This window comes from Nanorana parkeri, unplaced genomic scaffold (genome assembly GCF_000935625.1).
Source record: "Nanorana parkeri isolate BGI_ZX_2015 unplaced genomic scaffold, ASM93562v1 scaffold518, whole genome shotgun sequence".
In the NCBI taxonomy this organism is placed as follows: Eukaryota; Metazoa; Chordata; class Amphibia; order Anura; family Dicroglossidae; genus Nanorana; species Nanorana parkeri.
The window spans coordinates 643,827-669,588 of NW_017306786.1; the positions used below are offsets into that span (position 1 = coordinate 643,827).

At 43.4% G+C, this 25,762-nt stretch overlaps 2 protein-coding genes across 3 annotated transcripts in view; one reads left to right on the plus strand and one right to left on the minus strand.

Annotated features, from left to right (window-relative positions):
• Positions 1–7,213, plus strand: part of BRSK2 (BR serine/threonine kinase 2) — a 142,251-nt gene extending 135,038 nt beyond the window's left edge. Inside the window, exon 20 of the mRNA XM_018561356.1 lies at positions 6,797–7,213. Within this exon, the coding sequence (XP_018416858.1) occupies positions 6,797–7,020 (224 nt within the window). The 3' untranslated portion in view covers positions 7,021–7,213. The remainder of the gene's footprint in view (positions 1–6,796) is intronic.
• Positions 7,214–23,356: 16,143 nt separating this feature from the next.
• MOB2 (MOB kinase activator 2) overlaps positions 23,357–25,762 on the minus strand; it is a 59,415-nt gene continuing 57,009 nt past the window's right edge. For both annotated transcript variants that reach the window (XM_018561355.1, XM_018561354.1), the window contains exons 4-5: positions 25,491–25,615; positions 23,357–23,715 (exon numbers count right to left, since the gene is read on the minus strand). In XM_018561355.1, coding sequence (XP_018416857.1) covers positions 23,423–23,715; positions 25,491–25,615 — 418 coding nt within the window. In that variant the 3' untranslated portion in view covers positions 23,357–23,422. The remainder of the gene's footprint in view (positions 23,716–25,490; positions 25,616–25,762) is intronic.

A 25,762-nucleotide genomic window follows, 5' to 3' on the forward strand; every position in this document is an offset into this window, starting at 1 on the left:
TTTGGTCACTGCCCTGGTCATGGCTTTTAGCCCTCATTTCATTCCTTCCAGCAAAACATGACAAGCAGTGAGTTCCATCACATAGCAGTTACATTTTCATTGCAGTTTATGTGGATACAAAGTGATATTGTCTTGGCCTAGCACTTGGAACATAAACATGAAGGCAACCTTCCCCAATATGGCTCCTTGTATAAAACTGGAGGAGAAGAAAAGTGGATGCATGGCGTGCAGTTAAAAAAATCAAACTTGGAAACTGGCTGGTTGTTGTGGGTAGCAATACTCTTTCCTTTTCCTCCATTTTGTATATATATATATACGAGGCCTAATGGATAACTGAATCATGTGTACCTTATACTTTGGAAGAATCATTCTGTAACCATGTCATGTTGCTTGTCCTGGGTAACAAAGACATTTCATAATCACAAGTTTTATCAACCCATTCACAATTCAATTTCCCATGTTCATATATATTGCACATGGGCCTGATTATATAGTATTTTCAATGCAGTGGCCCAGTGTTTAGCCCTTCAAACATAGTAACCCGTATTTTAATAAAGTGTACCTTCTTTCTGTGTCTTGCGCTGGCAACCATTTTATGCATTCAATAGATTTTTATGGAACTCTTCATTATCTAAACGGGCTTTGCCCATTTGCTGGCACTGCATGTAGGTTACAGGTACACTTTATCAGCAATTTGTACAAAAATATAATGTTAAAGGGTTTAGTCTGTCCTTTTTTTGTTTTGACACAAGAAAGGCAGGCAGTCCAATTATATGTTACATATTAGCTCATACACATTGGTGTTTTTGACTGCAGATTGTACTGCACTCTCACATAGATACATATGTACATAATTACATAGTTAGGTTGAAAAAGACACTAGTCCATTACCTTCAACCTATGGAGAAAAACAGAAAAACCAACATAAACAGAACCCTGTGCCCACAGTTACCCACATTTGATCCAGAGGAAGCCTCAAAAGTTCTTCCTCAAGTTAATCTACCTGCATATAGTATACCCCTATTGTTGAGTTTGGGCCACATTGTTGGAACACGCATGCATTTGTACAGAACAAAGTATAATAGAATATTCGTATAACAAAGTTAATACTAATGTTATGCACTACCTGGCCCAAAAAAAGTCACCAGCTGGATTTAGCTTAGCAAATAGGTAAGAGACTTCCCTAAGATAAGTGTTATGATCTGGGGTTGGTTAAGTTGGTTAGGTCTAGGTTCAGCAACGTTGTGTCCCCAAAAAATGAGGTTAGCTGGCTACCTGAATATACTGATTGACCCTGATGGCACATTGGGCATATTCTGATGACAATGCCAGGAAACATCATTTCCATACATGGATTGGCCTTCACACAGTCCAGATCTTAACCCTCTTGAAAATCTTTTGGATGTTCTGGAGAAGACTTTACGCAGTGGTCTGACTCTCCCATCATCAGTACAAGATTTTGGTGAAAAATGAACGCAACTCTGCACGGAAATAAATGTGGAATTGCATAAGCTTACCAATATGATGTCACAGCGAATGTGTGCAGTAATCAAAGCAAAAGGCGGTCCAAACAAATATTTTAGAGTGTGTGACTTTTTTTGGCCAGGCAGTGTATTTTATCACTCATGAGTCACTTCCTATCATAATAAAAAGATGATACACTGACAAAGCAACACATATTTTTTGTTTGCATTTGATAATTATGCAAAGAAACATTATTTCTCCTTTCTGCCCATGTATTTTGCTGACTTTGAAATTCAAATTTGATTTCCTCGATCACACACATTACAAATCCAATGGCACAATCTCCTTTAGATCTACCAATAACTGCGTAGTACAAGGGCTTGTCTGACTGGATACAAATCAGATTGTATAGATAGGCCATCGCTTGGCATCGTTTTGGTAAATCTAAAAGCTACACACTTATTACTCTAGCTTGATTCCACAATGCCCACACATTACATCCCAGAATCCTTTGCAGGCTTGAACAAGACACACTATATAATCGGCTCCTGCTCTGCTTTCCTCACCCCATTTGCTGCTTTTTTCATTGCCAACACGCTAACGTAAGTCTTCTTTTACCTCTCTCACGCCTCTAATCGCTTCATGTATCCACCTGTCATTCAGCTCAATGCCTCTAAAGACTGCAGCATACTGCAGCTTTCTATGACAACAGAGCTGATGAATTGCTTGTGAAATGTTCCATGCACAGAAATCTCTGAATGATTTGCCTTCATCTGTAACTGTCATATTGTCTCATATCTGTCTATGGCTGTCTCTGCATATCAGTGCCTCTTGTGCAAGCAACATCTATCTCTCTTCTCCTCCTCTCCTATCCCTTATAACTTTCCTTTTGTCCCGCTTAATTTACCATTTTCTTTATCTTTTACTGTGCTGCCCTCCACTGCTGCAGCACATTGCTATGTTCTGGACGTACTTGTCAACCTAACAATGTGAATATGGCAGTTTTATGGGTTGAACCAAGATTGACCATACCAAGATGACCAAGGCACTTGAACCAGTCATATCACCGATGTGCGGCCAATTCCTAATACTAGACTAAATTAAAATGAATGTGACACAGCAACCAGTCAGATTCGATCTGTCATTTCCGCAGTGCAGGTTAGAAAATGAAAGCAAACAGCAGTTTGAAAACTATGAGCAACACTGCTATTACACATTGGGTCAAACTGAGTGGGCCTGCTTACATGACCCGGCACTGTGTGGTGACCCCCTCATACTGCAACAGGTGTATAGGTGAGGCTGCAATGGACACATAAGACCAGGTGGTGCTTGAACAAGGCAACATTTTCAATGCATAAAGATATTTTTTTTTCCAGCAGCTGCTCGGCCATACCACTGCTTCTTAATAAAGAGGTATAGGCTTTCTTTTCTTTTTTGGGAGCAGAAGTACGGCTCTACCTCTGCTTCCTAATATAATTTTTTGTTTTACAGTAACGGTCTGGCCATACTGCTGCTTTTTAAGTGAGCCCCTAAGCCTCAGCCTGAACTGATATACAATGCATTCTTATTGCATAAATAAGAATAGTAGAGCAGTGTGGAGTGGGGTCGGCCATGTCCTACGGTGTACAGAAAAGAGAAAAAAAGGGCTATAAACAGGCTACACAAGATGAGAGCTTCGGTGAAATATTGGATCAAATTGGCATTTATTGGGATGTTAAACTTGAGTGTAAATTTGATATTAGATTCTCAGAAGCACTGGTTCAGCCTACAAAAATGTCATCTCCACAGCAAGTAGTATCACATTATTTTATTTTATATATTTTATATGCTCATTTTTTTAATTTGTGTTTTTGTTTATTTTTTTATCAATACTATTCAATCAATACTATTATGTAAATAAGAGCACAGAAAAGATTTACTGCACATGGTATTGTGTTAGTCACAGGACACATTTTCATAAAAATCATAGGTGCTCCATAGCTCTTTAATATGTTAAAAATTTGTGTAGCTACATACAACGATGAACAAAAAAACTTTGTAAAAAATTCTGATTATATGGTCTGCTAAATGGGATTTAATCTTCATCTAAGTCATTGTTATAAATAAAGACAGCAATGTTTAACAAAAAACACATGGGGCTTGATTTATCAATATTGCCACACAGCAAGGCAGAACAAAAGGATTTCTTAAGGCATTGAAGTTTGATTGAGAAAAATTCCTTCTTCTGCCTGTTAGAAGTAGCACTGCACCAATAGAAAACATGGTTTAAACCAATGTTTCTTAACCTTTTTCCAATCATGGCACCCTTTAAAAGTATGCACAATCTCAAGGCACCCCAGTCGAAATGTAAAAAATTATGTTCAGCCCCTCCAGAACCCATACCAGGACCTTATCCCAGATAGCGGTCTGGTATGGGGTTTAAAGGGGGGCCCCACGCAAAAACATAAATAACATTGACTTTACCCCGTCACATCAGAGTCCCCCTTTCAAATTAGGAGCCCTGCTTCACATCAGAGCCCCCCTTTCACATTAGAGTCCCCTTTATATCAGGAGCCCCCTCCTTTCCTGTTAGAGTCCCCTCTCTCACTCTAGGAGCCCTCTTCACATCAGACACTACCCTTAACATCAAACCCGCACGTTTACATCAGAGCCCCACTTTCACATTAGGAGACCCCTTCACATCAAAAGCCTACCTGCACCATGGAAAGACATGACACTGTGCAATCATTTTCAGGCACCTATGAGGAAGCCGGGATGCTCCCCAACTCTGGTTGAGAAAGGCTGGTTTAAACAATCACGCTAATAAAAAAAATTAAACCCTTATATTTTCTAACCTCAAGCCAGTGTTTTTTGTACCTGCAGATCTGAACTACTGTACACAGGGTTAGGCATTTTGGCTAATTCATGTATACAGATCTGTGGTTCATATTCTGCATATACTGTGTAAAGTATTCTGCATCAGATCATGCCATAGCATGATGGTGGAAGAAGGAAGAGTATTACTGGCATTTTCCATTTGAACACTGTGGACTGATAGGGGCCCAAGTCTAAAAATTATTTTGTAATTCTTGGCAGTCTAACAACCATTCTTGAAGTTGTCCTTCAATTAACCCCCACCACCTCGTGTGTAGCCAACCAGTGAAGTATGGCTCATCCATAGGAATTAAGAAGTCACGGCGCACATGCGCGCTAAGAAGACCCGGCCAGTATGTCTTATTTGCAAAGGCTGTGCAGCACCGGACATGGTCGTAAAGATCGATGGAGTATTAAAGAAATATTTTACCAGACAAGCTGCACTCAGAAAGGTGATGGCTTAAAGGACAATTTTAATAAATGTAAAGTGTCCTGCAAGATCCAAAGAGATTTTTGATTGGGTCCCAAAATGTTGTTATTTAGAGCAAGTGTCCAACATTGTGTTATTTTTAAATATATTTCAGGACAGGTAAAGCCCACCTCTGAATTGATTGGAGTGCTCCAATTACCCTTTTTCAAGGTGTCATTTTCCTATACACTATATTCCTGGTGACCTTGATTGTTTAAACCCCATGCTACGTTCAACAAAGATACGGTAATACAAAACGATGTGCGTGTTACTTGTTGAATAAGACTGTCTTTATTTTTATAATTTACATGAAGATCTGATCGCACCTTAGAAGGTACGCAGAAATCCACAAACTTGTTATCATGGTTGTATGATAAAACATAAATTAGTTGTATGATAAAACATAAAGAGTTTTTAATAATTATTTCACAGCAATAATTTAAAAATATAATTTAATACAAAATCAAAATATACCAAATAGCCATAAAATGTTATATACTGGTAGCTATAAACTAAACCCCAGACAAACAGATAAAAATTGTTTAAAAGTACATATATCTGAACTGTCTTGCCTGCCAAATGATTGTCATTTTGTTCAGTCATTCTAGTGATCTAGGCACCCCTGCCATTCCAGTTCAGTAAAACACATTGGTCACTGACCCAGCCCCTGCTTGCTGCTGACCAAACAATAAGAGTGCAATTAGACCAAAATCAGAAGGAAAACGCAAGTCAACAAAAGGTCCATTGACTTGCATTTGTACCTTCCGATTTCCTTCCATTCCATTGCGTTGCGATCTGTTTTTCACCGGATGCTTATGGAAGGGCACCGAAAAATGAATGGGTGTGCATAGGGCTAGTTCACACTGGATCCGCTGCATTACTCTGTGCTGAAAAAAAGTAGTGCATACTCTGATGTTTTTTATTCAGTGCAACTTAAAATAGTTTTTAATTATAGTTTCTGTGCCTAGCTCCTGATACATTAATATTATGTGCATTGACACCTACGAGATGTCTGCCATTCACCATCAGATTGAATGGACCTTATCTTGTACACACAGTGCAGGTTAGCTCACTAGTCAGTACTGTAACCTGCACTGTATGGTCCGGACAGCCTCCTTATACAGAGCTGGTTGGTAGCCATCCAAGTATACATCAACATGCAGGGGTGAAAAAAAACTCTGGCCCTCCAGCGGTGATGAAACTCCAAATCCTATCATGCATCTGCCTCTGGGAGCCATGCCCATGGCTGTCAGAGTCTTGCAATTCTTTATGGCATTTGTAGTTTTACCAATCCCGGAGGGCCGAAGTTTGCCTCCCGCTGATGTAGAGGATGTCACGATGCATCCCTGAGCTTATTTTTCCCAAATACATCAAACACATCGAGGGGAATTTATCAAAAAGGGAGCAGACAAAATCTGGAGCAGGTTTAATAAATGCAACCAATCAGCTTCTCTCTTCAGTTTGTTTAGTTAAGCTTTGAAAAAGACAGAGAGACGCTGATTGGTTGCCATGCACTGCTCCTCCAGTTTTGATAAATTCCCCTCTGTGTTTTGTTTTCAAGTTGCTACCTATTCTACATAGAAGAATATTACTTCCCCTGACCGTTTTCTTGGCACCGATCCAGTATTTTAGTTATTTCGATTTCTTTGCTCCTCCGTGCTCTTGCTCGCACCACTTCCTCTGCATCCCACCCCTCATACAGTTTCTTCTTCATCCCTTCTGTAAAGTGCACCTGTCATCACATGGAGGTAGCCATAGCCATGAAAATAAAACATTCAATTTGCTAGAAACTGGTGAGACATCAATGGGAATGAACCGAGCAAAAACTAGTGGTGCCACTGGACCAGAATGAACAGAATGGCTGCTTCCACTCTAAGTGATGGGTATACTTTCATTCTCCCCGATTCTCTTTCATTCTTTCTTTCTACCTTTCTCTCTCTCTCTCTCTCTCTGCCTGTCTCTTACCCTTCCCCTCCTCTCTCCCTTCCCTGTTTTTCTCTCTATCTCTAGGCCGCCCAATCAGTAACTTCTTTGACGTACTTAAACAACTTTTTTCAGACGAGAAGAATGGTCACGCTTCTCCTGCCCCTGGGCCCCACAGCAAGCAGCGTCCGACTGATAATAAGGAACAGGGGCCCCTGGGAGCCAGCGGGAAGGAAAAAAGCAGGAAAACCAGCCCCGTCATCACTCAGGAGACCCCTGTCCCTGCTTCTCCCAGCAAACAGGGCACATAACAGAGGAATATTCCTGCTGTGACCTCAAGATGTCACTAAAGCCCAATGATACTACAGGGAGTATGCCCTGCTTTATACTCAGTGAACACAAGATGGTAGTGTCACAGAGTGCTACTATAGGATTTTGGCCTGTAAAATACACTCTGATGACAACATTTTTGTGCCGGTTGTACCCAACATGACCCATTAAGACTTTCAGAACAAAAAACCATGGAGAACTTATACTGTCACATGTGCTTTACAGGCGGTAGTAGTAGTCATAGTGACAGGAAGGTGTGATTTTCCTATGTATGTCTTCGTGCGCTAGAAATCTGTAGCTTTTTCGACCTTTCTGGAGCTACAGATCTCAGCATAGGTTTTTTGTTATGGAACAAATGTCATCAATGACATTGATCACTGGGACTGCTTTTCCATCACCATTTGAAGATCAGCAGATTATTGAACCCTGATGTATATACAATGAGGTGCAATTGTCTTGATGATGATACGGTGCAATCTCACAGCCTCGGGATGAGACCATCACCTTGTCAATTGCAACACATTTCTGCACCATAATCTTAATTATGGAGCCAAATGCACAAATAAGCTCTGAGATCTGGGTTCTCCTTCACCCTCCATATCATGCCAGATTGTAGATAATACCAAACTATGAATTATGGATTTATCGATCATATTCATATATATATATTTATTCTGCCATGTAAATACATATATACGTGTGTATATATTCCTGCACACCCTTGTACCTGCAGTATTAGTACTAAAGATAGAAGTGCATCATTTGATAGCCAGAATAATGAATGTTTATGTATATACAGCTATAAATATGTATATAGAGAGCTCGGAGCACAATCATTATTGGATGCTGCCTGCTTGGTTCCAGCTTCCTGAACTAATGGTTCTCCTTTCCTGTTCTATGTGTTTGTTTGCCATTTCACCTCTGTAACACCTTGTCATTTCCTTACTTCTGTTTTTTTTCTCCCCTTTTATCTATTTTTTTTATATCTGCCTCTTTTTATATATATACATATATATTTATTTATTTTTTTTGCATTCTTTCTCTCTCTTTCTCGCATGTGTCTTCTCCCTCACTTTACCCCCCAGGAATTATCCCAAAAAGCTAACCAGCCGCCCTTCTTCTTTCCTTGTCTGCCTGGCCAGAAGATGACCCTGACTTCACCCTGCACCTGCCACCCAGTATGGAGCCTGCAGCAGGGACATCTCTCGATCCGAGATGGGCAATAAAGCACACAGGAGTTGGGTTACCATCAAGTAATAATACAACGCACAATGACGTTGGGAGTTCACACTGGTCGTCGTGGAACATTGCAAGACTCAACTGTTGCTATTAGCTTTATGATAACCCTACTCCTGAAAACCTGCTTAGCTGCACCACCCAAGAATCGTAGACCTGTACTTGAATGCCTAGGGTTGTGTGTAGCTCTCTGGGCAGGAAAGGGGTTCCATAGATTATATTAAGGGTTTTTAATGCTGAATGTATTTAAGGGGTTAAATATGATTACACACAAACACATGCATACAGCACACACACACACTACAGACTGCTACATGAAGAGAGGGTTAAAAAGAGGAGCTGTGTTCTGTACTGAACCCCTATTTAGGGCAGTGCCCTATTATTCGGCTCTTGGGGGTTGGAATGATTTCTGAGGGATGTACACAGGGTGGGTTGGAGGGGGTTGGCATGTCCTGTTGCATAATGTGAAAATATCGGGGCTATTTTTATAAGGTTTGTAAGTTCAGGGTTGGGTGTTAATCCTTTTGTGTTTAAATTATTAACTGCTAACTGCAAGAATGGCCTGTGGATCAGTGTTGTGCATGGTGGATAGAGACACAAGAGTGCCCAGCAGCACAAGAGCATTGTGCCCACAGTGTTTACATATGTTCTTGCCTGTCTATATAGAAGCACACAGCGCTCTGCAGAGTGCCTAAATGTAAGAGCCAAAATCATGGCCCCACTTGTGGATGAAGCAAGCAACACATGACCATTGCCTACAGTATACTAGGAAGAAAAGATGGAGGCTAGATGGTTACGAGTGCTCACAAAACCTTTTTTGACAGGAAAATTAATTTTTCAAGGTTGAGGCTGAACTTCTGTGATGTGTCTTCAGTTGTTTTACCATTCCAACCTTTATAGCCACTAATCTGTACCGTACAGTTCTATAAATGTCCCATGGGATGATTTTTTTTTTTACCCTGAAGAAAGAAGAACGGAGATAAGATCACAAAGTAATGGGAAAAATCTGCCCTTCTCCTGTCCCGTTGACTTGGTCTGGTTTGACCTTTCCCAGGATTTCGGTGCCCAACTTCCCCCTCCCAGTGCATCCCTTAAAATGTTCACACGGACACAAAATATCATTGCTGCAATGAGATGATATCATCTACAGTGAATTCACAGGCTAGATCATCATTAGTGTTGATGAATGATAAATATGACTGCCTCCGAACATTCAAATCATTGAGAACAGCAATTGACAGGAAAGATATCATGTTAAAATACTGATAGGTTTATGAGAAACTTCCCTAATACAGATTGTGAAACAAAACTCTTGGTTATGGAATACAAATAAAAATAGTAAATAAATAAGCAAAATATTAAAACCTGACCAAATTTAGGCATATAAAGAGTTGAATTGATCTATCAGTGGTCATACATCATGTATTTTGTGCATTTTCAATGAAAATTATAAAGTATAATCTCACAGCTATTTAATATATTCCACAATCAGTGCAGCTTTCTGGAGGTCCTCCGATTCCTAACTTTCAAAATGGTTTCAGGCTGGACTTGTTTAAAAAGTTGCTTGCCTTGCTTACTATAATGAGCCCTACAATGGGTAGTGATAACAGGACCCACTTGCTGATGAATGACAAATAACATTCAGTTCAGATCTGAGGCAGCTATTGAAAACATTTCCCAGGTTTTAGTTATTTTAAGTTATAAAGCAAATATGTAAACACAATACTTCCTATGAATTTAAAAAACGAGTATTTGCCGCCTAACCAGACTGTAGTAAAATTAGAACCTGCCTTTGGTTAGAACTCTTCTTTTTTATAGGACTGTTAAAAGTATATGACATTTTAATTACCTTAGGATAACAATTTTTAGATGTGCTATATGGCCATAATTAAGTGGAAGCCCTTCAAAATGATCAAGTTCAGACGTTTAACCATACCCATTGTTAAATCACATACTCATGCAAAGTTATTGTTAATGTTACAGCATACAAAGCCATTTAAGGCAATTCTTTGCTTCCAACTTTGTGGGAACAATTTAGGGAAGGCCCTTTTCTGTTCCAGCATAACTGTGCCCCTGTTCACAAAACCAGCTCCATAAAGACATGGATTGATGAATTTGGTGTGGAGGAACTCAGGTGCCCAACACAAAGCTCTGACCTCATCACTACTGAACACCTTTAGGTTGAATTGAAAACTGATTGTGAGCCAGGTCTTCTCATCCAATATCAGTACCTCGAGAAGCCCACAAAAAGCTTAACACTACTGAACACCTTTGGGTTGAATTGGAAACCGATTGTGAGCCAGGTCTTCTTATCCAATATCAATACCTCGAGTAGCCAAAATGCAGCTCTGACCAGAACACTACTGAACACCTTTGGGTTGAGCTGGAAATGGATTGTAAATCAGGTCTTCTCCTTCAACATCAGTACCTGACCTCAAAAATGCTCTTTTGGTTGAATGGGCATTAGTGGGCAGAGACACTCTAAAAGGTGAGGTGAGGTTGGGTGTCTACAAACTTTAGGCTATATAGAGTATGTTACTCTTTACCTTGATTCCCAAAAAGATAGGTCTGGGTATAGATAATGGAAAATGTAGTGATAATACCCTGAGGCTGGAACAATGCACACTACACTGCAAGTTTATTCACCAGCACTGGTGCCAAAACAACTACCAATACTCCATCTACAAATCATGGCCGAAGTCAATAACCTATTTCCCAGAACTTTCAGGGCTCTGCAAAGTGCATGTATGCACTAAATTTTGCAATGCTTGAAAGGTACAGTATACAAAGGCACGCCATAGTCTGCGGGTTGTATGCGTACCACACTGCACTCACTGTCCTCTTGGCGTCTGTACACGGCACAACGTTCCACAGGCCTTTCGCACAGTGTGTGGTGTGAAAGTCTCTGTTATTTATAAATACAATATAAATATATATATTTAAGCTATTAGCTGTACAAGGATCAAGTTTGCGATGAATGACTCCGTTCGTATGTAAATAAACTGTTTTACTGAGCATATGTCCTGTGAATGGGAGACAGCACAATACATATTTATGGTTCAGCAGGAGAAAACACATCTGACCGCAATCTAAAACACAACTAAAGATTCTTCATGAAAAACAAGGCCTCAATCTCCTATCCTCCCAACTCCTTCCCTGTTCTCTCTTGTCCCTACGGTTTTAAAATCCATCCCATCTGTTGTATATACGTCTGACGCAAATGACGATCAGAGGGTATTACCTACTAAGAGGTGCTGAATTCTTGGGGCAGGAGAGATGTAAGGGCGGGGCTTGTGACATTTGGTAACTCAATGCTACCGGTTCCCTGAAAGGGTTCATGTCAATGTTCTGTTGATCTCCTGTCTGTTTACACTTGCACATTTTACAGTATTACACCCCACTCAACTGCCGAACAACCAGGCTGTGGCGGGAGTGGCGGTGGTAGGCATATGGACAGCAATATTCTCCTTGTGTGTTTTGTAAAGCCAGCGGGCGCACACAGCGGCATGTTACCCACCCGCGTTGGCATTCAACAAGGGAACAAAATTGAACGTCAGAAAACAACCAATAAAATTGTTCAGTATGTACACAAACTGCTCTGGTGTCATTATTACGAAATGTCTTGTTACCATGGCTTTGGCTCTCATTAAAAGGAGGCTGGATAGACGGAACTGTACTGAGGAGGCATGCAGGCTACCACTGATGGCTTTACTAAAAGGAAGAGTTCCCTGGCTGATATCTTTGGTATTTCCTAAGAATCAGAACAAACCTACAGATCAAGAGTTCTGACTTCAAATCTAGGTCTTGTTCTGGGTCTCCATCCTCAAGGCTGAGACAAGTATCATTAGAAGTGTAACTCCAAGTCTGTTGAGAAAGTTGGAGTTATACTTTCCAGCTTTTTGTTTCACTACATCTTTTCTCAGACTGATCTCAGAATGTAATGGTCAGCCTTACATTTCTTTTTTAAAGAGACACTGTTGTCTTGCCTATTTAGTGTATGCCTTTGTCACATCCAATGCTTTCTGCTTTCGGTTAAAGCGGAGCATGTGTCCCCCTAAGCCCAAGCATTTACACATGATGGGGGGTGACATCACCGCTCCCCTAGCATATGATACCAGAAGACACCTTGGATTTCAATGCTGGATGTGTCAGGGGCAGTGGTTGTGAGGGAGCCCTGGTAAGGCAAGTCACATTTCCCTGCTTTGACAGGGTCTCTTTAAGGTTAAGTGTAAGGATTATTTTAAGAGTTATCCAAAGAATTCCAATACTTCAGATTTTATTGAAATTTACAGCAAATCCAGTATAATAGTGAATTAAAGTGTATAAAGCGGCAAATACCAGCACTGCACACCCCCAACCAGCTACAACCTCTCACGTTTCACCGGTAGCCTTATTCATAGAGGACTCCTGATGGCGGCTAAAGAATTGGAGCTGTGAGATTTCCGTTGGCTCTATAAGTGTTAGGGATGTTGTAATGGTTTTAGGTTCATTTTATTTTGAAAGTTTAAACTGGCGCTCTAATTGTTTAATAATAGTGGTTATCAGCTATAATAACCATGAAGATAGATATTAGGGAAAGGATATTATATATGTTGTCTTATGTCCTTTCTCCCATGTTTGGTGCCAATGAAATCGGTGTGTCTGGAATTACAAAGATATAAATGATCTCGTTACTCAGTTTTTTTCTATCTGAGGCAGTCCAAACAGGCAACTTGTACCCTAATTATAAGGAACTTGTCATTATGTGCCATGAATACAGTTATTAGCAGCAAAGGTTTGGAGTTTCTAAAAGCAATTCTTGGCAAGATATAAAACCAATCCGTTCCTAATACTACCCAGCAAACAACTGATAAAATGAAGAATGCCACTCGTTTCACCTTCAGGGGCCATTCACATCATGCAGTGCTTTCATCGCAGTCCTGAGGCATGAACGCACTGGATACGCACTCAGACCTCTTTCATACGAGCGTGCCATTCATATGCTGTAAACACCTGTGCAGAGACCTGCTCTCAGGATGGACAGGTGCAGCCTATGCATCCCTATGGAAGGATGTAGCTGTCTGCGTTCAAGTGCATGCACCTGGACCTGTGCGGATGTACAGGTGAGGTCATAAGTGCATCTGAAGCCAATTTTGTTTGGATTAAGTAGAGGGATTAGAACAACTGTCAGGTTTTTATTACGGTCTGTGTCCCCTTTATGGATATTCACCCTCTTTGTGCCCTATTGATTGTTATACTGAAAGTGAAAAAAAAAAATGTTAGGAATAGATGGAAAATCTTCCAATGGGGGCACTTGTTCTGGTGACTGTGCTGACCACCAGGGATGTCCCCTGACTTCCTGTTGTGCTGTCGGACAGGAAGTGAAAGGTAATCTCCCCAATGGCTTCAGTTCTACTTTAATCCACTTCAGCCAAACAGACATCTATGGGATGACTCTGTACCTTCCTGGTCCTTACTTCCACTCACATTGAAACTGCCAAAGCTGGAGGAATTAAGCAGGGGCATCCACTATGATAAGGCAGCATCTATTTGGGTCACATGGGGGAGGCAGCAGGCAGAGCAGCATGGCCGCCCCCTTTCCGGCCAGAGCGTCCCAGGTTGCTAAAAGCCAGGCGAGGAGATGTGTAAGGTCCATACACATCTCCCGACCCCGCTCATAGCAACCTGGGACGCTCTGGCCGGCATCCCACCCAGCTCCAAGGTTCTTTGGCAGCCATTGCTCTTGAAGCTATTAGAGCAGGAAAGATATCCTGTCCATCTTATAAAATATGGGTCAGCTCATGGAAATATAAACTTAAATTCCCTACAAACAAGGGTGCATGTTTTTTGTGCCGCGGGGGGGGGGGGGGGGGGCAGCAGGCAGAGCGGCATGGCCACTCTGCTACACAATGTTTGCAGTGCCCTTGCTGCCCCCATTGTGGCCAAAGCGTCCCAATTTGCTAAGAGCCAGGTGGGGAGATGTGTAAGGGCCATACACATCTCCCTGCACAGCTCTTAGCAACAAGGCACATTCTGGCCTGCATCCCACTCAGCTCCTGTCAACCTGTGATGTCACTACACAGGAGCTGGGCAGGACACTGGCCAGAGCAGGAGCCAGACCTGGGCAGGGAGATGTCCCCCAAGTCACAACCCCCTCCCACCGGTTAGCGTGCACCAAAGCCACCCCCCACCCGCCACCTCAAGTGGTGAAATAGCTAGGGACACACCTGTCTCAGAATCGACATATCAGTATTGTATTTTTTGTGAATACAATTCCTATATTACTTTCAGGTAAACTACAGGGGTTAGAAATTACTAGATCACCAGCAGAAGGGAGTAGGTACAATTTGAACACTACAGCAATGACTGGAAGAAAAAGGGAAATAAGGAAATTAGAAGCAATAAAGCTGCCTGCTGAAGAGAGATCAGTAACCTGGAGGACTGAAGCCAACCCTGACTCCACATCAATCCGGGGCAAGGTATCTGCCACACTGACTTTCACTTTGAACATTTTTTTCTAATGAATTCTTCCAGTCTGTGCAGACAACTATTCTTATGGACTGTTAACTGACAAGTGGTTCCATAACCACAGTATACATCAAACATCTTGCTCCATTGCCATCATGACTTTTACCAAGTATGACCCAGGACAACATCGCTGATTTGGAAAAATTCTCCAATTCATCTCATTTTACAGTTCAGCTATGTTGTCCTAAATTGTTCACTTCCCCTGCCTTCTCCAAACTCTTCACCCTTTTGTGAGTAACCCTGTAGGTATGCCGCAGGAGAACATCCAGGCTCTCAGAATATCAGGATGTGGTAAACTTGTTAAGACCATTGAGGTATGTATGAGATGATCAATAATTATTGTATTTTGTAAAACTGTTTTCTCCTAACAGGTTATTTAGAAAGTTGACTTCATTTTCTCAAAACTTTTCCTTCATAGCTGAATCTTTACACCTGTAGTTCAGGTGAAGGTTCATGAATCATGAATTAATGTACACAACTCCTATCTGTTTCAGCACAGTGGGGTTTGTTTTATGTATTGTAAATCTAATGCTGCAATGTACGGGACATTTGTGCTATATATGAGCTACACATATTTTATAATCAGATTTAGGGAATTAATTATCCATATATGCAAAGCAAGGCATTTTAAAATGAATGATTCTGCCTTTCAGGTATAATTTGCTTCAAGAGGCCAGACTCTTAAATACCTCCTATCCTATATTTCATTCTAGACAGTTTCCACAACTGGGTCATGCCTGTAATGATAATAAAAGAAGAGGGATAAGTAACTATTTAAGAAAGCCTTCCATATATTTTACCAAAATAAATTTACTACAAGTACAGGTTTCCTTTCACAAGGAACTCTGTTTTACACTACAATCACCTTCACTAGCCAGCATTCTCCAACAGTGTTATTCACTAAAGGGTGAAGAGTTTGGAGAAGGCAGTAGAAGAGAACACTCTGGGCCAAAATAATAGGATTTTTGTACTCACCGAAAAATCCTTTTCTCTATGTTCATTGAAGGACACAGGGCAACAGATTGTAGATCCTGTGTGGTAGGGTATATCTCCACCTGCAGGAGTAGGACGCAGGAGTAAAACGACGGACCCGCACAAAAGTGTGTGGGCGTTTGAGGCCCAGGATTTGAATAAAAGCCCTGCAAACGTTCCGAGAACGGAACCAGCACGACCACCCCCTGGGACAAGAGGTCCACCACTGCGCAATGAAGATCCGACAGGCGTGGAGGGGAAAAGCCTGTGTTGGAGGAAAAAAATCTGTGTCCCGGACAGGACAGAAAGTCGATCTTGTAGCCCGAGGAAACCAGCTCCCGAACCCAAGCGTAGGAAACGTGAGTCAGCCAAAAGTCCGCCAAGAGCCGATCTTGTCCAAGGTGGTGCCAAACAGGCAGTCCCCAGCGAAGGGAAGCTCCGTTAGAGTCTTTGTAGAAGCCTGGTCAGCCGACCAGCACGTAAGCCAGAACAAACGGCGAAGCGTAACCGCCACCAGGGGTGCCGCATCCAAGGCCGAGTTGCAGACCGACTCAAGGCCCCGCACCAGCTGCTCCGCCAAGTCCACATAGGCGGGGGAAACATGCTCCTCCGCGAGACCCTGGTGGCAACCTCTCTGCCCACTCCGTCAGGGTCTGAGAGACCAGTGCGGAAGCCAGGACCGGTCGCATCAGCGCACCGACACAGAGTACAAGGCGCGCAAAAACCGCCGCAGCCTTTCAACCGGTGGAATCCTTAAAGGACTGTGAATCCTTCACCGGAATAAGGGTAGCAGTGTTCAAGCGGGAGACCGCTGGCCCACCGGTGGGCGAACCTAGAAACGTACTGGAACCGCAAAGAACTTGGTCGGGCGTTTCCACTCCTTATAGGATTAATTTATCAAAAAAGAAAAAAGGAATGTAGGGAAACACCTTGGCTGAGCGCTTGCTCTTATGCGTCCCAAACTGCACCAAGGACAGCGTAGAAGAGCCAGGAGACACCTCAATTTTAAGGATCGCACGGACAGCGAGCACCAGTTCACATCCCTGAACCATGAGCGCCGACGCAGACTCATCCTCACTGGCAGACTCCGGCTGAGAGGAATCCCCCGGGTCCCGAAGAGGCGACGCAGAAGGAAGTTCCCCCACCACCTCGGACTCTCCAGACATGGCCGGGAACGTCAAAGGCAAAACCCGTTTCTTAGGGGGTCTCTACGTCAGGGCGCGTTCAATACGCGACACAAACACAGCCAGAGTGGAGGAAAAAACCCCCAAGGACAGCGCAGTACCGGCAGCACCGACCGACCCCCGAGATGAACCTGAGGGGTCCCGGGGCGACTGGCAAATGAGCGCAGGCGTACAGGACGCGCAGAGAGGGAATCCAGAGGGGTCCGCAGAGCGCAGCCCACAGCCCTCACAAGGCAATGCAGAAGGCTCGTCCTTGCGAGCCATGATCCCACTGGCACCAACAACCACCCACCAGGCCGCCACGGGCAACAGGGAGACCACCGCAGCACCCACGACCCCCGGCCCTATTTGCATGCGGCACCGTCCGAACAGGAGAGGAGCGCTGCCCCCCGTTTCCAGCTTCAGGCCAAAAGGAAGCCCCCCCCATCTGGGTTGAAAGGAGCCCTGGGAGGAGGTGACACATGAGAAATTGCATTTTGCCCTGATCCAATATGGCAGCCGCGGATTCGCCTGGAGGCCGCAAATGAGACCGGAGCCTCGAGTAGCCGCCGCACGGACCGCGGCACCCGGTCTAAGCAAACACACTCAGCCGACCCAAGCCCCCTATAGTGCCCACAACCAGGCACACCGCTGGCCAGGGCAGGAGCCATGGGAGGAAGGGACACGGGAGGAAGGGCATTTTGCCCTGATCCAAGATGGTGGCCGCGGAGCCGCCTGGAGGCCGTTAAACGAGACCGCAGCTGCACCGGCGGTCCAAGCAGACACCCTCAGCAGACCTAAGCCTCCCTACAGTGCTCACTCCCAGGCACACCGCTGGCCAGGGCAGCCCCCGCTGCCTAGGCAAGCATCCAGGCCCCATGAGGGAGAGGGGAACTGAAAAGCTGCAGCTGGGACAGACCCAGTGCAGCCAGCTTACCTGAGAGCCGGTTCCCACAGCACAGGCACAGCAGATACTTACCAGGCACAGGCGTGCAGGCAAGCAGTGAAAGGCGGGCGCCGCCAGCCTGCGGGACAAACCCGCAGGCACCCACAGGGACTACTAGTCGCAGCCGACCCACCGTGGCAGAGTCTGCATGCGCTCGATGGCCACCCAGGGGAGACTATAAGGATCCATCTCCATCCAGCATGTCGCCCTGGTGACACTTGCTAGAAGAATCGCAAAAAAAAAACAGAAGGAAATACATTTTCCATCGAAATTTTTTTAGCTCCTTACGCTAGGCAAAAAACTGGAGACTTGTCAGCAGGTGAGGGGTTGGGTCACCAGCAGGGGCCGCCCCTAGGCTGTCTTTGTCTTTTTGTTAAGTGCCTAGCGTCCTACTCCTGCAGGTGGCGATATACCCTACCATACAGGATCTACGATCTGTTGCCCTGTGTCCTTCAATGAACGGGAGAGAAAATAGATTTGGAAAGATTCTCCAATTCAGCTCACTTTCCAGTTCAGCTATGTTGTCCTAGATCAGGGTTAGGAAAACTCCGGCCCTCCAGCTGTGGTGAAACTACAAATCCCATGATGCATCTCTCTCTCTCTGGGAGTCATGTCTGTGAGAATCTTGCAATGATTTGTAGTTCCACCACAGCTGGAGGGCCAGAGTTTGGCTACCCCTGTCCTAGATTGTTCACTTATCCTGCCTCCTCCAAACTCTTTCACCCTTTTGCGGATAACCCTGTAACTATTCACTGGTTTAATGTATCCTACCACCTCTTTTGGCTCATTGCAAAACATGGCAAAAGTCATCTTGCCGGTTTATGGGATTTAATTGTAATCTACAAAGATAAGACATCTGAAAACCTTATGTTTCCTTAAAAGAGGGGTAGCCAAACTCCGACCCTCCAGCTGTGGTGAACCTACAAATCCCATGATGCATCTCTCTCCGGCAGTCATGTCTGTGGATGTGAGAATTTTGCAATGCCTCGTGGGATTTGTAGTTCCACCACAGCTGGAGGGCCGGAGTTTGGCTAGATCTGCCCTAAAACCTACTGCTCTTATCTTGTTATCATATACTCCTGGGGTAGGCAACCTTCTCAGAGCAGAACTGACTGGTTGAGGCATGGACTCCACTAGTCCTCTGAAGTTATGCTGTAGTATCTGGCATCAAACCATCAGTGGCAGATCCTGTAAATTGCAAGGTGGGGCTTCTATGGATCGGACTTGTTTTTCCAGCGCATCCCACAGTTGCTTGATTGGATTGAGATCTTGAGAATTTGGAAACCAAGTCAGCATCTCACACTTGTTGTGTTCCTCAAACTAGTGTTTGCAGTGTGGCAGGGTGTATTATCCTGCTAAAAGAGGTCACTGCCATCAGGGAATACCATTTTCATGAAGGAGTGTACTTGGTCAGCAACAATGTGTACATGGGTGGTACATGTTAAAGTAACATCACCATGAGTGGTAGGACCCAAGGTTTCCCAACAGAACATTGCCTCCACCAGGTTGCTTTCTTCCCATAGTGCATCCTAGTACCCCCAGTAAGAGACTCACGCACCCAGCCATCCATATGATGTAAAATAAAATGTGATTCATTAGACAAGGCCACCTTCTTCCATTGCTCTGTGGTCCAGTTCTAATGCTCACATGCCCATTGTAGGACTTTTAGCAGTGGACCCGGGTCAGCATGGGCACCCTGACCGGTCTGGGCTACGCTGCCCCATACGCAACAAAATGCAATGCACTATGTGTTCAGACACCTTTTTATAGGAACCAGCATTACTTTTTCAGCAATTTGAGCTACAGTAGCTTCTCTTTTGGATTGGAACAGGCCAGGCTTCACTCCCCACATACACCAATGGGACTTGGACACCCATGACCCGGTTGCTAGTTCACCAGGCTTTCTTTCCTTGGTCCGCTTTTGGTAGGTCCTGACCACTGCAGCCCAGGAACATCCCACAAGAGCTGCAGTTTTGGAGTTGTTGTGACCCGGTCATCTAGCCATCACAATTTGGCCATTGTCAAAATCACTGCAATGCTTACGCGTGCCTGTTATTTCTGCTTCCAACACAACTTCAGGGACAAAATGTTCACTTGCTGCTCAATATATCCACCAACTTCCAGGTGCCATTGTAATGAGATAATCAAATTCACTTCACATCTGTGGTCATAATGTTATGGCTGATCGGTGTATATCTTCACGTTCCAATTTTCCTCCCCTGTTTATTTCATGATTCCCTTTCTTCTGAGAAAAATTGGAGATAATCTTCGTTATCATTTAAGGACACGTTTACTTAATATTTCCCTTTTATTGTAGACCCGTCTATGTCATCTATCTATGGGACCGTTTTGGAGCTCTCAATTAAATGAACCCAGTAAAAAAAAAATAGAAATGCACTCCCATTATTTCTTGAAAATGAAAGTTGTAACCATCAAAACAGAGCGTGATCTCCTCTAGTATGACAAAGCTGAAAAACAAATGGGCAGAGAATTGATAAACCAGATCTGACACATCAGACACTGTGCTGGCAAATATATTTCAAGGAAAATTATGACCTAAGGACAAATAAAAATATCCCTTACCTTTACTGTAATGGCTTTCTTCCCCATTTCCAGAGTCGCAGCACATCCCAGATAAATTAATCACAAGTCACAAAAAACGGCTACCTGCAGCCCTACTCCTTTCCTCTTCGGGGGCGTTAACAGTCAATGCAGCCCACCCTCAGCTTTTTTTTTTTCTAACTCTATCCTCTGTTGCTGTGTTTTCTCTAATCATGCACACTATGTGTGGCCAGAGCATGCCGACATGTGGGAGCGGGAGGCGGAGTTTCCAGTGAGAAGACAGTGGGAAGAGATGGTAAGAACCACTGACTCCCTGCACTCTTACCTCTCTTCACCCTCTCTCTCTCTCTGCTCTGTCTCACGCTGACATCGTAGCAACTGGTAATCAAATTCTTGTCAGCTTGCAGGCATCCCCAGTGACATCATTCACCATATTTGGTCTTGCCCATAAGTGGTAAATGATGCCATACAGCATAGAAATCCTGTGCGTCTATCTCAAGCAAACACTTGTAACAAGGTCTTCCCAACTGGAGTGAAATGGCACAAACCTCAACTTCTGGCAGATCTACAGGAGCTTCATATCTAAAATGCCAATGGAGCTTATCCTAAACATGATGGAACTATGCAAACATTGGGAGTCCTTTTGGTGGGTCATAACATGGGGTTGAATCTACGCACATGTTTTGACATCATCTTTACAGTGTCTGTATGAAAAATAAACTAAAACAACTTTTTCCAAGAGTAGTCTCCAAGTATGTTTTATTAAGACATGCAATACAATCCCAGTGCAGCTCTTTTCTTAAGGACGATTCTACGTGGTTCAGACCAAGCATATGTCATCTATGATGTCAGAACCCTGGGATGAAGTAGAAGAGACATTGTTCACAATGGTATAAGAATGACAGAGAACCAACACAATTGAAATATGTCTTTAATGTACACCAGACTGACTGCTTTTAATGGGGCTGCAAAATAAATGTTTCAAGTACAGGGTTCTACCTGCAGATTTTTCATTGCATGTTGGCTGTGTCCTGTTATATATAATTATTGGACTAAAGTGCATAACTTACCTGTTGGCCACCTTGAATTTGCTGCTCTAAACACAACAGAGGTTTACCCTTCCTAGCATGCTGAGTGAATCTGCTCCAAGAATGTATTAGAACTATGCTTAGAGTGATGCAATATATTTAAAGAGATATTGTAACTTTACCGATCCAGGGCTAAGTGATGGTGTGTGTGTGTCAAGGACCCTCCGCCACTTTAGTTATACCCCCCTTACCAGGGCATCCTCACCACCCCTACCGCCACCAACAATATCCAGTGCTTGCGAATGTGGGGGAGCATGTAACTTTCACATCAGTGGCTGTGCTTGGTTCTAGTGGCCAATTGCTAGGTTATCTCTGTAGCCTCCAACACCAGATAACGCCTTGGATTTAAAGCGGACCTTTACCCATATCTTTAAAATAACAACAGACACACCTTTAGAAATGTTTAGTGATGACAATCTACAATCACATACTTCTAGATAATTGGCAGCTTTTTATTCTTTGCATATCTTGTTTCTCTTTTCTTCCCCAGTCTTCTGACAGTGGTCATGTTTACTAAGGACAGATTGCTAGCTCTCCTATTACTTCCTGGATTTCTGGCACATGTGACTAGGACATGTGACCATGCACATCATCTCAGGGGAGGAAAATGCCTTTCCCTGAGATCTCATGAGATTACAGATGAGATTTCCCAGCAATGCTCTGCTGATGACAATCCCAGTGTGCAACTGAAGTAATTTGCACTTTTTAAAGCAGGAAGTGAATGCTCTGCAAGTGTAAGTATTTCACAGTCACAGCATTGTACACCTGACATGTCTATGTTATTATTCATCATCATACATAGAGGGTAGAATTAGATTTTTGAGGTTAAAGGTCCGCTCTAAGAGTCAGCTGTGGAGGAGGCAAGAGCTGTGAGGAAGTACAGGTAAGAGGAATATAACTAGGGGGGTGTTAAAACACGTGGTCACTTTGTCCTGCATGGTCATGGTAACGCACAGAAATTTCTGGGGCCATTTCTAGCACAATGCACAAATCACTGAGCAGATCAATTCCATCTACAATGAGAATGTCGATTGAAGGTCCTCAATCAGTGTGATCATTGCTGCATTAGAAAGCCGACTAATATTGCCTTTTACATGGCCAGTATTAACAGTGACCCAAGATCACATCCACGCTTTCTGTTCTTACATGGATTCCAAAGGCATATTTCTGTTTCCATACAAAACAGAAACTCAACTCAGCAAGCTGATAGAATCTGTTTTATTATTAATATTATTATCATCATTATTTAACAGATAAACTAAAAGAAGCCAACAATATTATTCCACCCCATTGAGGGGTGAGCACCCAGCATTCCTCCTTAGGAGCAAGAGGGGGAGAGACGATGACCAGATCGGGTGGTGATGCGGGAGTCCCGATTCATTACAGAGCAAGGGACGACATGTGACTTCTTCTCCACTCTGACAGTCCACCCCACCCAGGTCTCAACCCCCGTCCTCTGAGGTGCTTCAAACATCCCTCCAAAGCCACGGCAAAATAAAATTAAAAAAACGCAAATATTTTCTCTTATTAGGATAATAGAATTAAGCCAGTAACGGCAGTGCCACCCATAAAAAGAAAAAAAGGGAGGAGTCAGAAAAGGAAAAGAAAACAAAGAAGGATCATAAAAGAAACGGGGAAAAAGAGAAACAAAAAAACCTCAAGACACAAATAAAAATAAGGTGATACTCGGTGCAAGGTCCTGCTAAAGATAAGAGCGAGGTCTGCTCCCCTTCAGGCTGGGGTAATGCAGGCAGGGCCCTTCCCCACCTCCAAAACTGGCAGCGCAGTTCCTATAACCCCATTTCCCCTGTGCTTTGAGCTGGGAGCTTAGCCAGCTCTATATTAGGGGTTAGGGCACGCTGGGAGGGGGCAGTGGAAGGAAAGGAAGCGGGACATTGTGGGGGAGAACTCATCTCTCCTTCACATGGTTCTGTGCCCCTCCCGTGGCCCCTGCTGCCTCCCTGCTGTCCTCCGAGAAGAGCATTTCAGACAGGTCGTCCAGGATGGCGGTCTCCTTGGGGTCCAGTAGATTAAACTCCCGCACAAACAGGAGGAAATGAATAAACAGAGAGTTTAAGTGTCCGTGTAGCTCCATGGCGACGATCTCTTTGAAATGAGCTGAATAAATGTGAGCAACAACATGGAATAGGTATCTGCAGATCTTCTTCACCAAGGTGTCGAAGGAGCTCGGAAAGTCCCTGCCTGCGGAACAAACAGGAAAAGGCCGACTATGAAACAAAACGGAGAAAGTACTGCACACTAAATCAGCTATACAAACACATAGAATCAAAATACAGAGGTCTTGTAACGAAAATTATTATATGTATACAGTCATGGACAAAAATATTGGCACCCCTGCATTTCTGTCAGATAATGCACCACTTTGTGCAGCAAATGTTTCGGCTTTCTCATGTTTATTTCTTTTGTTTGTATTGGCATGCACAAAAAAGCCAAACCTGACACATTCCACAAATTTATTGGCACCTTCAATTAAAATTTGGTAGCACAGCCCTTGGAACAAATAACTGAAATCAATCGCTTCCTGTAACCATCAATGAGTTTCTTACACCTCTACGGGAATTTTGGACCACTCTTCCGATGGAGACCCAACTGATGAATGATGGATACACTTATTTGTGTATCACTCGGCTGTAGATCACAAATCATCTCTGAATTGGTGCCGACACTGTCCTTCCTTCTGGAGGGTGGCTGCTTTTGACCCCCATTGTCCCCATTGTGTGTTGTATAAAGTAGTCACCACTCTAAACTTTCTTCCTTTGATGGACTACAATCTTGATACAAATTGTTAAACTACACATGAGATCGTAGTGCATCGCGGGAGCGAGCTTGGTTCGTTGGATACTTTACAACACAGGGACCATGGGGAACAGAAGTAGCCACCCTCCAGAAGGAAGGACAGTGTCAGCACCAATACAGAGATGATTTGAGGATCTACAGCCGTGTGATACACAAATAAGGTCCAGTATTGTTAATAGTTGGGGTATTTGGATCCATTTTTAAGATTTAACTCCTGAGTTTACTGTCACTTTAAGTAAAACTTTCAGGGCTTGTCCATACCCCAGCCTCTGACTGGACAGTGAAAGGAGAGGAAGCAGACTGATTAGCTCATCTCTTTGTCACTCCGCTCTCTCCTCCTTTCCGAATGTTCCTTGTTAGGACATGCGTACTGCAGCACAACTGACTGGCTCCTTCTACCCCCAGTCTGAACACTGCTGTATAATGAAGCCTGCTTCGATGAAGACTGTAACATTATTGTAGAAGCACTCCGTAAAAAAGACTTTACGAACTAACACTGTCATACATTCAGGGGAATTTATCAAAAGTGGAGCAGCCAAAATCTGAAGCAGTTGCCCATGGCAACCAATCAGCTTCTGTGTTCAGTTTGTTCAGTGAAGATTTGAAAATGAAAGAGAGCAGCTGATTGGTTGCCGTACTCAGCTGCTCCAGATTTTATCTGCTCCACTTTTGAGAAATTCCCCTCATTGTGTCTCTTGCTGAATGTCTAAAATGTTCGAAGTTCTGGTCACACATTTTTCATTTGAAACAGCAGCAAGTGATAGTGGCAACTATATCGTAATTGAATCTACTTGGCTGGCACCAGCTGCCTGCTTGTGCAGGACGTCTTCCTTCTGGACAACACACTTCTGGTATATAGATGTTTAAATCTGACCTCATAGTAGTAAAGGATTCTCAGCAACTACTGTCCAAGTTCCTAAACTGCAAGGCATTTATCTGTAAATATGTCAAAAGACGACTGGCCTTCTTTAATCTGCAAACCATCAAAAATATGAACAAATAGATGCAGACATGTTTCTAGATCTGTCTTTGAACCGTTACCCGGTTATCTGTAGTTAGAAATTCCAGGCCGTATTATGAGCTTGAAGATCCAATATATGTATTTATCAGAATCCTTTACTGGCTTGACGCCATACTTCACCCCCTGTGAAATCACTCACCGTATTTGGTGGGGAAGATATCCTCGTCTGTCACCAATTTCTGTACTGAACTCATAACAAAGTCAATGTACTGAGGGGCTGTACATTTTATCTTCTTCCCCCGCTCGTCATACCAGTAGTACTGTCTGTAATGAGGAACAAAGTGCAGATGAAATCATGTCAATCAATCTTTTTATATTATGAGGTGTATGAATACTGCCGGCATCTAGTTACCCCTGGTGGTCTTCTGATTGTCTGTAATTCTCCAGTTAAAAAGAAATCTTAGGAGGAGC